We start from the raw sequence: 12289 nt of genomic DNA, 5'->3' as shown, positions 1-12289 counted from the left end.
TCACTGACACGGCTGGCCTGTGGCCCCGCTGTGCCAAGTTAACGCTTGTTTACACAGCACGCTTTCACCAAGAGCTTCGTGCACGCCATCTATTTGAGCCGCTCAACAGCCTCGTGAGCAGGGACTTCTCGTCACCCCCGTCTTACGGTGGGGAACCTGGGCTCAGAGACGCCTCACAACAATAACCAGACACAGAGCGCTGCGAGCAGCCAGGCTGTCCTTCCGCGTCCAACTCAAACAACGCGCTCCGGCCGGCCGCAGGGGCAGTGGGCTGGCCCAGCGTCCCCCCTCTGAATGGTACAGCCCTTTTCGCCTATCGCGAGACTGGGAGCGTCGGTTGCCAGGGGAACGGCGTTCCCGGAGGCAGGAGGGTTTGGGACCCGCAGCCTCTGCCAACTCCAGTGAGGCTGCGGTGGCGGGAAAGATCCCTCCTTTTTGGGGAAAGTACGGGACGCTTCGAGTGTCACGGAGCGTCTCTGGCGCCCGTCGCTACTCTGCCACCTGCCGGTAATTCCTCAGGGCCCCGCCTGGAAGGTGAGGAACCGCGCAGATGGGCGGAGCTCGTCGCCGCGCGCCGCGCTTTGAATGGGCGCGGGGGGGGGGGGGAGCGAAGACGGGCTGTCAGGAAGAGCCGGCAGGGCCAATGAGAGGGCCGTGCGGGCCGTGCGGGGCGGGCTCGGTCCTGGGAACGGGCCTATCAGGGGCGGGTCCAGGCCTGGGCGGAATTGGCGCCTTAGAGCTCCAGGGGCTTCTCAGCCGCACTCAGGGTCGTCTCTGGTGAGGCCTTTCGCCAGGGTTTTCCTGAACCCGGCAACAAAGCTTCCTGCCCTTAGGATTCCCACATTCCCGGGCTTCTTGCCACCTACACAAGACCATAAAGCGCAAAGATGACATGGGCGTTTCGCAGACAACAAATAAACACGGTAAGCATTTGAGTAGAGACACGTACGGAAATGTAAATCAAACTCACAGATGCCTTTGGCACCTGTCAGACTGACGAAGATGGAAAGGCTTTCCAGACAAGCAGATGGGCCGCAGGCCCGTGTGAGGCCGCGGGCGCGCGCGCTGTTGGTGAGGGTCCGATGTGGCACGACTTTCGGCACATGACCATAATTTGAAATGCAACGGTTCTTTGGCCCGGCAAGTCTAATTTATCCACCGAATCTATGCACACAACTAAAGAAAGGCGGCCAAAAAAGGTGTTAACGTAAACATTGAGGGGGAATTTACACGTGACGAAAATTCACGCTTTTGCGGAGTTGTTTGGGGTTTTCACAGTCGCACCCCAAAACGTAATTACCACCACAGTCGGCACACACAACAGGTGACGTCATGCCCCAAGCCCCTCGGGAACCCTGTGGTAGGCCCGTCCGCGGCCCCCAGCCCTGGTGAATGTCATTGGTGGAAGCGAACCCTGTGTAGGCTTCGAATCCGGCCTCTTCCCGCTCAGCATGAAGCAGTTGCTATCCCTCCACCTCTGTGGATCCGCTGAGTGTCTCTCCGCCTTGCTGAGTAGTGTCCCATTGGATGGGTGTGTCAAGCCACTCTGGAGTTGAGGGACGCTTGGATTGTTTCCAAATCCTGGCAGTTATTGATGACGCCTCTGTAAATATTCAAGTACACGTTTTGTGTGAATGTGGGTTTTCATTTATTGGGTGCATATCTATGGTAGGTATATGTTTAACTTGATATGAAACTGCCCGGAGTTCTGCAAAGTGGCTGCTGTAATTTGCGTTCTCACCAGCAATATATGAGAGTTCCAGTTCCTCCCTACCTTTGTTAGTACATGGTACGGCAGTTTTGTAAAAAATTAATTTTCGCCATTCAGATGGGTGTGTAGTGGTATTTAATTGGGATTTTAAAATTTATTTCACCATTCAAATGGGTGTGTAGGGGTATTCCATTGGGGTTTTAAATTTATTTATTTATTTAATTTGAAAGGTGAGTGTGTGTGGGAGGGTAGATAATCCATCAACTGGTTCACTCACCAAATGCCTGATAGCCAGGGATGGGCCAGGCTGAAGTCAGGAGTCCAGAATTCCACCAGGGTCTTCCTCATGGGTGGCAGGGACCCAAGTGCCTGAGCCATCACTTGCTGCCTCACAGGCTGTGCATTAGCAGCAGGCTGGATGGAAAGTGGAGGAGCCAGGACTGGAACCAGACACTGATACAGGGATGTCTGTGTACTTCCAAGCCAGACACCCACCCTGTCATTGTGATTTAAATTCAAATGTTTCTGAGGGCTAATGATGTTGAATATCTTTTCATGTGCTGATATTGCTGTAGTACATCTTCTTGGGGAATGGGTTTGTTCATTTTTTTTATTGCATCTTGATTCTGCCTTATATATTCTGGATGCAAGTCCTATATCAGATAGAAGTTTTGCAAATATTTTTCTCCCAGTCCTTGGGTTTTATTTTCCTTTTTTAAATGTCTTTTGAAGAGTGCAAGTTTTAAGTTTTGGTGCACTGCAAATTAGCAATATTTTCTTTTATGAACCATGCTTTTGATACTATATACGAGAAATCTTTGCTTAGCCTACAATCGCATGTATTTTTCTCAAACTTTTATAGTTGTGAGTTTTAAAAAAAATATTTATTTATTTATTTGAAAGTCAGAATTATGCAGGGAGAGAAGGAGAGGCAGAGAGGGAGGTAGGGAGGGAGAGAGAGAGAGAGAGAAAGAGAGAGAAAGGGGTCTTCCACCCGCTGGTTCACTCCCCAAATGGCCAAAATGGCCGGAGCTGTGTCTATCAGAAGCCAGGAGCCAGGAGCTTCTTCCGGGTCTTCCACGTGGGTGCAGGGGCCCAAGGACTTGGGCCATCTTCTACTGCTTTCCCAAGGCCATAGCAGAGAGCTGGATTGAAAGTAGAGGAGCCGGTCTCAAACCGGCGCCCATATGGGATGCCGGCATCTCAGGCGGCGGCTGTTACTACACCAAAGCACTGTGCCCTAGTTGCAAGTTTTATATTAGTTTGTGATCCATTTTAAGTTTTAAAATTGATTTTATTAGCAAATTTACAAATTAAATGAGTTGACTTAAAGAGTGGTTCATCTTTATAGTGGAATGTTATGCTGTTGTTTGAAAGCAAGAAGTAATCTAGAAATGTGACACAGAAGAAAATCTCTAAAATATGTAAAAGGAGAAAAAGCAGGTTGCAAAGCACTGTGCTCTTTGTGTTTGTGTTAGGGAGGAAGATTGAAAGTTTGCATATGCCTAAACAAACATGAGATAAGAATCTGTGACACTGGTTCATGGGATGAGAGATATTTTGACTTTAAAAGCTTTTACGTTTTTCTGTATTATTTAATTTTTTTGTTTTAAAGGCAAGTTAAAAATTGTCCATTAGTAGTTTTTATGCATAAAAATTCATGAAAATAAAAGTTTCAGTTTATTTATTATTTGAAAGAGTTACACAGAGAGAAGAGAGGCAGAGAGAGTGGGGGGGGGGGCGGTCTTCCATCCTCTGGTTCACTCCCCAATTGGCCACAACAGCCGGAGCTGTGCCGATCTGAAGCCAGGAGCCAGGAGCTTCTTCCAGGTCTCCCATGCGGGTGCAGAGGCCCAAGGATTTGGGCCATCTTCTACTGCTTTCCCAGGCCATAGCAGAGAGTTGGATCAGAAGTGGAGCAGTGGGGTCTTGAACTGGCGCCCATATGGGATGCTGGGCACCTCAGGCCGGGATGTTAACCTGCTGAGCCAAAGCGCTGGCCCCAAAACAGTTGCACTTTTTGAAGTTTTGCTACTTGTAATTATTAAATAGAGGAGGGCTCATTTTCTTTTGATTCTTTCATTTATCCCAAATAAAAAATTACAGCAGTCATATGTTCCTGTTTAGTGATTTTGGTTTATTTTTGAATGCTTTTTAGTAAGCTATAGAAATAATCCTAGAACAAGGACATTCTTTGATTAAGAATGCACAATATATTTATTAGAAAACCAGAAAATACAGGTAAGCAAAAGATAACAAACGGACACAAGAACATGGAGAAATCCACCAATTCAGAACGCAGCACTCTCCCTTCATCTGTAATCATCTTTCAGGTCTCTTTCTACATATTCCTTTAGTTAGAGACAATGAAGTTTTTTTAAACAAAAGGTTTATGTATTTATTTTTAAAGAATTACAGAAGGAGAGAGAGCTCTTCAATCTGCTGGTTCATTCCCCAGATGGCTGCAAGGGCCAGCGCTGGGTCACGCAGAAACCAGTGGCTTCATCTGGGCCTCCAGACACTTGGGCCACCTTCTGCTGCTTTCCCCAGGCCATTAACAGGGAGCTGGATTGTAAGTTGTGCAGCTGGGACAGGAGCTGGTGCCCACATGGGATGCTGGTGGTGGTGTCGCAGGCAGTGGCTTTACCCATTACACAAGGATGCCCCTGTAATTGAACTTCTTAAGCAAGATTATTCACAGTTTTTCCTTCCCTTTCCTCTCTTCCTCTCTTCCTCCCTCCCTCTCTCCCTCTTTGTTTTTAATATGTAGATTGCTGTTTATGTCCATAGCCAGTTTTCTACTGGACTATTTTTTTCCCGTTATTGATGGGTAAGAACTCTTCATGTAAATTTATTAACTTTTTGCCCATGTACATTGTATATATTCTCCCCAGTTTTCAGGTACCTTTTAATTTCACTTAGAATTATTTTTTATGTTTGTGACTCAAGAACATTAAATGTTTTGTAATCATCTCTTCTTTTTTGATTTATGCTCCTGGTAGCATGCCTAATAAGTCATTAATTGCATAATTAGGAAAATTGCTTTTATATTTCCTTCCAGTCCCTTGGAGAGTACATATCTTAAATTTATTTATTACTTTTAAAATTAGTGTTTACTCTTCTTAAAGTAATATGGTAAAAAAAAATTTCAAACTATACTATAAATTTATAAAGGAGGAGCAAAAAAGAATCGTTAGTCCTGTGTTCCAAAGGTAGCCATCTTGAACTTGTCAGTATTATACTTAACTATTGTTTAGTTTTATCAAATTTTGCACATTCCCTTTGATTTTTTTCTTATTACGGACTCAGTGTCTTTTTACACACTCCTTCCCACATTCACTTGATATAATGAAGGCACACTATTTGGTTAAATCAACATTTAGTTCCTATGAAATTATTACTACTTACATTTTGTTTGGTTACTTTGTTTCTCTTATAGTGCTTTATTTTTCTTGTGGAATTTCTATGTGGCAGTGAGATTTCTTCCGAATATTCAGTCTATAAGATCCTATATCAATGCTTTTTATCCATCCACCTTTCTTTCTGGGCCAAATTCATAAGACAGTTGGTTAGTTATATCCTCGCTTATCCCTAGACTTATATTTTATTTAAAATTTTTTCAGGGACACAGATGATAGAAGAGACCTATTGCTAAAGCAGACTAAAACGTCTGTGGAGCCTTTTAGCTGATCCATATCCTGGTTGGCTCCCTGTGCATCTCCCGTTATTGGTGTGTATTATGTCAGCTCTGCACGTGCTTCTGTCTCCTTGCTCCCTCTGTGAACAGCAATAAGTCTCCCATGACAGGCTTCCAAGGGCATTTACAAGACATTTGGCCTTTGGAGACTTAAGCTTTCTGGTTGTGATGTGATGGGCGAGGGTGATCCATCATTTGACTATAATAATGTCAATGCTTTCTTGAGTGAGCTGAAACCCTTTTTCAGAGTTTGAATAATGCTGGGCTCAATGCCTTTTTCGTCTGCTGAAGTGGAAAGAGTTGACCTACTGGTCTCTTAAGCATTAGCTTTGGCACTTTGAATGGTTGGAGGCCAAGCCATATTGTCCCTCTGTGTGCTTAGGAGGAACTGCAGGTCGTTTATGTTTGTGCTTCTGCCAATGTCCAAAGCTTCTCTGGTTTCTGCCTCTGGGGTTCAAAGAAAAGAAAAGAAATAGATAAGTGTTTTGTAGAATAAGAAAAAGAAGACATTGTCACATTATCATACTTGCAAGGAGTAAAAACAATCGCCTTCTTTCTGTTGTGAAAGAAATGGTTTAATTAATTTAGGGAAGGGTTTGCAGAAACATACATTCATGTGTACAGCTGAGTGTTGAGGGTATAAAAGCTGGAATTCTTTGTTTCTTACCTTTTATTCAGCATGCGTGTTAGTCCCATATCATTGGACAAATCTGAAATGGTTTTGATCAGTGTGCTTACAATGCCCGCATTCTCCATCTATCTTAAGCCACCTGGCCCGTATTTCTTGCTTCAGGAATCAACAGTGTGACTAGAGCAGCCAGGGTGGTGAGAGGCCTTAGTGTCACATGAAAGATAGTTAAAGATATTGGTAAAGAGAGCCAGATAATGGAAGTCTGTCATCTTATAAAGGAAGTAGATTTTATTCTTTTGTGTTAGAGGGCAGAAGTAGAGTGCTGGGTTTTAGAAAGGGAGGATTGATAAAATGAGGGCAGTGCCCTGGAGTTAGGTATTCCATGAAAGTGTGACACCAGAGAGGTGAAGAGAAATAGCTTGGAGGGAATCGCAGGCTGAAGGCTGAGCTAGGGTGGAAAAGGCTGGATATGGAAGACGAAACCAGAGAGGCCTTAGCAAATCATTGAGATCAAGTGGATCTTGGTTGAGAGGCAAGGTTGGCCTGGTAAGTGTTGGCTCAGGGAAGACCAAGAGCACAGTAAATGTTTTATCATCGATATATAGGAAGCCACCAAGATGGCATTCACTTCTACACACTCTTTTAGCCTCTCTCAGGCTGCAGTGACATAAGATTTAACAATCCGTGTATGTAAAAGATGTCTTTTGATAAAATTGTGTGACGGGTAGTAACATGACACTAAAATTAGCTCTGAGTACTTGGCTGTTCACATTAACTAACGGAAGATTCAGATAACCCAGTCATCTTGCTTTTTAATTTTTTGTTTGTTTCTTTCAGGATATCAATGGATATTATAAAGGGGAACCTAGATGGAATTTCAAAACCAGCCTCAAGTTCAAGAACCCGTCCTGGGAGCAGAAATTCAAATGCTTCTTTGGAGGTGCTCTCACCAGAACCAGCATCTTTTAAGGTAAATTGCTGTTGAGAAATATAAAGGCATGAGTATAGGTCAAGGTTAAAATATTTTTATGTATAGAATACCTAATTATTTGATATTAATATGTGTGCAGCTCCAAATAATTTTAACTACCCTGTCTCTGTATGCTTTCAGTTGGATCTTATTTTATTCAATCTGAAAACCCCTCTCTGTTTCAGATTTAATATAATTATGTATTCTTAGGTATTTGGATTTGTTTCTAAAATATTTTTTTAAACTTACTGCTTTTTATTGGATTGGTTGTCTTTATTTGTCTGCTGGATTGAAAATTAAACATTTATTTCTGTCCTTTTCCCTCCCCCATTTTTTATAATATTTATTTGTTTGAAAGCTAATGTTACAGGGAGGGACAAGGGGAGATAGAGAGAGCTTCCATCTGTTGGTTTACTCCTTAAATGGCCAAAATGGCCTAGGCTGGACCAGGCCAAAGCCAGGAGCCAGGAGCTTCATCTGAATCTCCTGCATGGGAGGTGGGGACCCAAACAATTGGGTTACCCTCTGCTGCTTTCCCAGGCACATTAGCAGGGAGCTGGACTAGAAGTGGAGCAGCCAGGACTTGACCCGATATCCATAAGGGATGCTAGTGTTGGATGTGGTGGCTTAATCTGCTGTGCCAGAACATACTTGAACTAACAACTTTTAAAGTTTGCCAGTATCCCTACTTTCCTCCTAGAAAATGCAAAGGCTACAGAAGTTAATTTTATCATTCTTTCTGGTGTACATGTACTTAATATTCTGTGTGGATGTTATTGTTTTTATTATTTGGACTTGCTATTTTCAGTTTGCCTGTATGGTTATTGGTTTCTTTGTTTACCATTACTTTTTGGATTTCCCCTCTTTATTCTAACTCTAATTTTATTCATGTTAAAATAAAAGGGTACTTCAAAAAGCTGATAGAAAAATAAAATTAAAAGGTAAGTTGATTTTGGTGCAGAAGTTTTTGAAATCCATGCATAGATTTTCTTGATACACATTATCCATGAACTTTACTATGAGCCTTCTATACATGGGTTTCACAATCTCTTTCCACTATTTTTTAAGAATTTTTTGTGTACACTTGTATGTGTATCCTCTAGGACTCTTTTAATGAGAGTCTGAGCAGTAAACACATTTTTTTCTGAAAAATGTCTTTATTTTCCCCTCGTTCTTGAGAAATATTTTGGCTGAGTATGAAACTCTAGATTGACAGTTATTTTCAAAAAGTGCTTTGAAGATATCAATCTCTTGGTTTGTGGTTCTCTTGTTGCCAACGAAAAGACTTTTGAAAACCTAGTATATTAATTCCACTGTGGTTTGTCTAGCTTAGATATTTTTCTCTGGTTGCCTTTTTTCTCTTTGTCTTTGATGTCTACTGTTACTCAACTGGGGATGGATTTATTTAATCTATCTTTCTGGAGACTTGAACTTTTTTAATCTAAGGATTTGTGTTTTTCGTTTACTTTGAACAATTCTTAGCTACGTTTTCAAATATTGTATTTGTCTGCTTTTCATTGCTACAGTGAAATTCCTTAGATGAGCTACTTATGAATGGAATAGGCTTATTTTGGCTTATGGTTCTGGAGCTAGAGTCCAGATTAGGTGAGCCCATTGGCTTGGCATCTGGGAAGGTGGTGGATGGCAGTGGTGGAGCACGTGCAGAGGAACAATCTCACAGGGAGCCAGGAAGCAGACACAGTGGGTGGGCCCGCCTCAGTCTTTTCCAATCAACCTCTTCATGAGAATTATTGTCCAAGAGCACACCCCCAGTGACCTAGGGCCACCCACCAGGCCCACCTTCCAAACATCATAATTGGATTAAGTTTCCATCCTTAATTTATGACTTTGGGGTTTAAATATCTACATGAGTTTGGGAGCCAAATTTTGTTTAACCATGCCAAATATTTTCACATGCTTTCAAATATTACCTGTGTATTTTCTCTAATTTCTCATTCTAGAAGTCATTTATATGTGCTGAATCTTACCCTCCTATCCTTCATACCACTTCTTTTCTTTTTAACATTTTCCATTTACATATCTTTAAATGTTTCATTCTGCATGGTTTTTAGCACATATTTTTCAGAGTTTGTATTCTTTGTTAAACTATGTGAAATCTGCTCTTTAATTTACCCATTGGATTTTCTGGACATTTTTTAGTTTTTTTTTTTTTTTTTCCAATTCCATCCAGTCGTTACTGTATGTTAGCTTTTTCCCATGTCTTTTGATTTCCTTCTTTCATCTTTACCCTCATTTAAAATATTTGTTATTATCTCTGTCAGCTTTAAAATATTATGATATCTCTGTCAACTTCTTAGTTATCTTAAGTTCTATTTATCATGTCAGTTGATTCTTATGCATGGTTTATCATGTGTTTATAGCTTTTGAACTTTTAGAATGTAAACTTTAATTTTGGGAATTATATGGATCCTTCCAGAGCAGATTCAGGTTTGCTTCTGCTGGATGCGCTGGCATGAATCTTTTTCAGTTTTAGCTGAGTTTTCAGCTTTAAGTTTTCCAGAGTGCATATATACCCCATGAAACATGATTCTGTAATTGTGAATTCTCAGGAGGGCCTTTTCTTACTTGTAATCCATACATTTTGTTTTTGTTGTTGCTGCCTACTGTGTTTATAGGTAGGTGTGTTTTTTCTAGTCTTTTTTTTTTTTACAGAATTATTTATTTGAAAGGCCAAGTTACAGAGGCAGAGAGAGAGAGAGACAGACAGACAGAGACAGAGAGAAGTCTTCCCATCCACTAGTTCACTCCCCAAATAGCTGCAATGGCCGGAGCTGTGCTGATCCAAAGAGGAGCCTCCACTTGGTCTCCCATGCAGGGGCAGGGGCCCAAGGATTTGGACCATCTTGCACTGTTTTCCCAGGCCATAGCAGAGAGCTGGATTGGAAGTGGAGCAGCCAGAACTGGTGCCCATATGAGATGCTGGCACTACAGGTAGCAGCTTTATCTGCTATGCCACAGCCAGCTCCTCTAGTCTCTTCTGTCACTGAGGATTTACCTCTTTAAGATATGTAGCTTTACAGAGCAGGAGAGGGAAGATTCTTTTGCATTTCTTTGCCCTGCATCAGCCAAAGACCTACTGTCTTATGCCTGCGTGGGCATTATAATGCCAAGCCCAAAGCTTTCTGAGACTAGCAAATTCTTATGTTCTTCTCCTTGTTTCTCTTTCCCCCACCCCCAACAAGGGCAGCTGATATAAGGATTTACAAGGTTTCTGTTCTAGTTTTCAGTTTTCCCTTCCTTCCTTCCTTCCTTCCTTCCTTCCTTCCTTCCTTCCTTCCTTCCTTTCTCCCCCAATACATTTTAGAATAGCACAGAATAAGTATTCCTGCTTACATATTTCTTTTTTATATTCTCTTATAGTCATATATTGACTTTTAGTTTCAGCCATTATGTTTTTTCTTTTTTTTTTTTTTTATTTAGGAATACAGTGGTTCTTCCCCCCATGCCCCCCACCCTGCTCCCATCCCACCTCCCATTTCCTCTCCCATCTCCTTCTTCATTATGGATCATTTTTAGTATGACTTTATATACAGAGGACCAACTCTATGCTAATCATAGATTTCAGCAATTTGCACCCCCTCCACATCATCAAAAGTACAGTTTGGGGAGAGAATTTGCAGTCAATCTCATATTGCAATTCAATAGGGACAGAGGTCCTACCTGGGGAGCAAGTGCACAGTGACTACTGTTGTTCCTTTAACAATTAACACTCTTTTTTTTATGATGTCAGTGATCATCTGAGGCTCTTGTCATGAGATGCCAGGGAGGCCTTTGGTGACCATAGACTTCATCAGTATTTGGACACGGCCATGAGCAAAAAGGATGTTCTCTTTTCCCTTCAGAGAAGGGTGTCTCCTTCTTTGATGACCCTTTCTTTCATCTGAGGTATCACAGAGATCCTCTGTGTAGGATTTTTTCCCACAGTCTTGTCTTTCCATGCCTGAAATGCTCTCTCAGGCCTTTCAGCACGACCAGGAAGCCTTATGGGTTGATTCTGAGGTCAGAGTGTTATTTACTATGAAAGTCATTCTAGGAGTCTGCTGTGTGGACTGCTTCCCATGTTGGTCCTTCCTTCCTTTTTTAATTATATTATTTTTACCAGGTACTTGATGATATTTATGTCATCTGTTTTGAATTTAGACCAGTCTATCTGTTGCCTTTAACATTTAATATGATCATTGCCTAAATGTCCATCAACGGATGACTGGATAAAGAAACTATGGGATATGTACTCTATGGAACACTATACAGCAGTAAAAAAACAATGAAATCCGGGCATTTACAACAAAATGGAGGAAGCTGGAAAACATCATGCTGAGTGAAATAAGCCAGTCCAAAAGGGACAAATATCATATGTTCTCCCTGATCGATGGCAACTAAACGAGCATCTAAAATGATACCCATTGAAGTGAAATGGACACTATGAGAGACGATGACATGATCAGCCCTTGTCTTGACTGTTGAGGAACAACTTACTATTTTATTCCTTTTAGTATTTTTGTTGTTGTTGTTGTTGTTGCTAAGTGAAATGGACACTATGAGAGACAATGACAGGATCAGCCCTTGTCTAGACTGTTGAGGAACAACTTACTGTTTTATTCCTTTTAGTATTTTTGTTGTTGTGGTTGCTGTTGCTCTGTTTGTTCTACGTAAGACCACTGGTTGAACTCTGTAATCAATGCACAATCATTCTTAGGCGTTTAAAATTAACAGAAAAGTGATCTATGTTAAACATAGGAGTGGGAATAAGAGAGGGAGGAGATATATAGGTTGGCACATGCTCACTCGGACTTACCTCCAATGGTGGAACTAGAAATATGCCAGGGGATTTCAAATCAATCTTACCAAGGAGGCAGGTACCAATGCCAGCGCACTTGGTAAAGTGATAAGTATAAATACACAACCGATCAAAAAGATAGGGTATGTGTCAAAGAGATTTCACAAATAAGACCAGTGTAAGCAAATAATGAAGGATAGAATTAAAAGGGAGAGAATGATCCTGCGGGGGAAGCAGGACACACAGCAGACTCATAGAATGGCAAATGCCCCAAACAGCACTCCTGCCTCAGAATCAACCCTTGGGGAATTCAGATCTGGCTAAAAGGTCCATGAGAGTCTCACAGGCATGGAAAGCCATGACATGATGGCAAAAAACAATCTAAATGAAAGACCCTGGTGAACAAGGCCCCAGCAGAAGGAACAGGCCATCAAGGAGAGAGGCGCCTTTCTCTGAAGGGAGGAAGGAACCTCCACTGTGAC

The 12289-nt window shown here is 41.9% G+C and overlaps 1 protein-coding gene across 5 annotated transcripts in view; it reads left to right on the top strand.

Annotated features, from left to right (window-relative positions):
• Positions 1 to 370: 370 nt before the first annotated feature.
• Positions 371 to 12289, top strand: part of FSIP1 (fibrous sheath interacting protein 1) — a 217411-nt gene continuing 205492 nt past the window's right edge. For 2 of the 5 annotated variants that reach the window (XM_062205606.1, XM_062205604.1), the window contains exons 1-2: positions 371 to 534; positions 6877 to 7009. In XM_062205606.1, coding sequence (XP_062061590.1) covers positions 6884 to 7009 — 126 coding nt within the window. In that variant the 5' untranslated portion in view covers positions 371 to 534; positions 6877 to 6883. Of the gene's footprint in view, positions 535 to 713; positions 924 to 6876; positions 7010 to 12289 lie in introns of those variants that run through there. The other 3 variants (XM_062205605.1, XM_062205607.1, XM_062205603.1) reach the window with 2 other exon arrangements.

Source organism: Lepus europaeus, chromosome 11 (genome assembly GCF_033115175.1).
Source record: "Lepus europaeus isolate LE1 chromosome 11, mLepTim1.pri, whole genome shotgun sequence".
In the NCBI taxonomy this organism is placed as follows: domain Eukaryota; kingdom Metazoa; phylum Chordata; class Mammalia; order Lagomorpha; family Leporidae; genus Lepus; species Lepus europaeus.
Note: the sequence above shows the minus strand (reverse complement) of the source record. Positions and strands in the feature narration are given on the sequence as shown.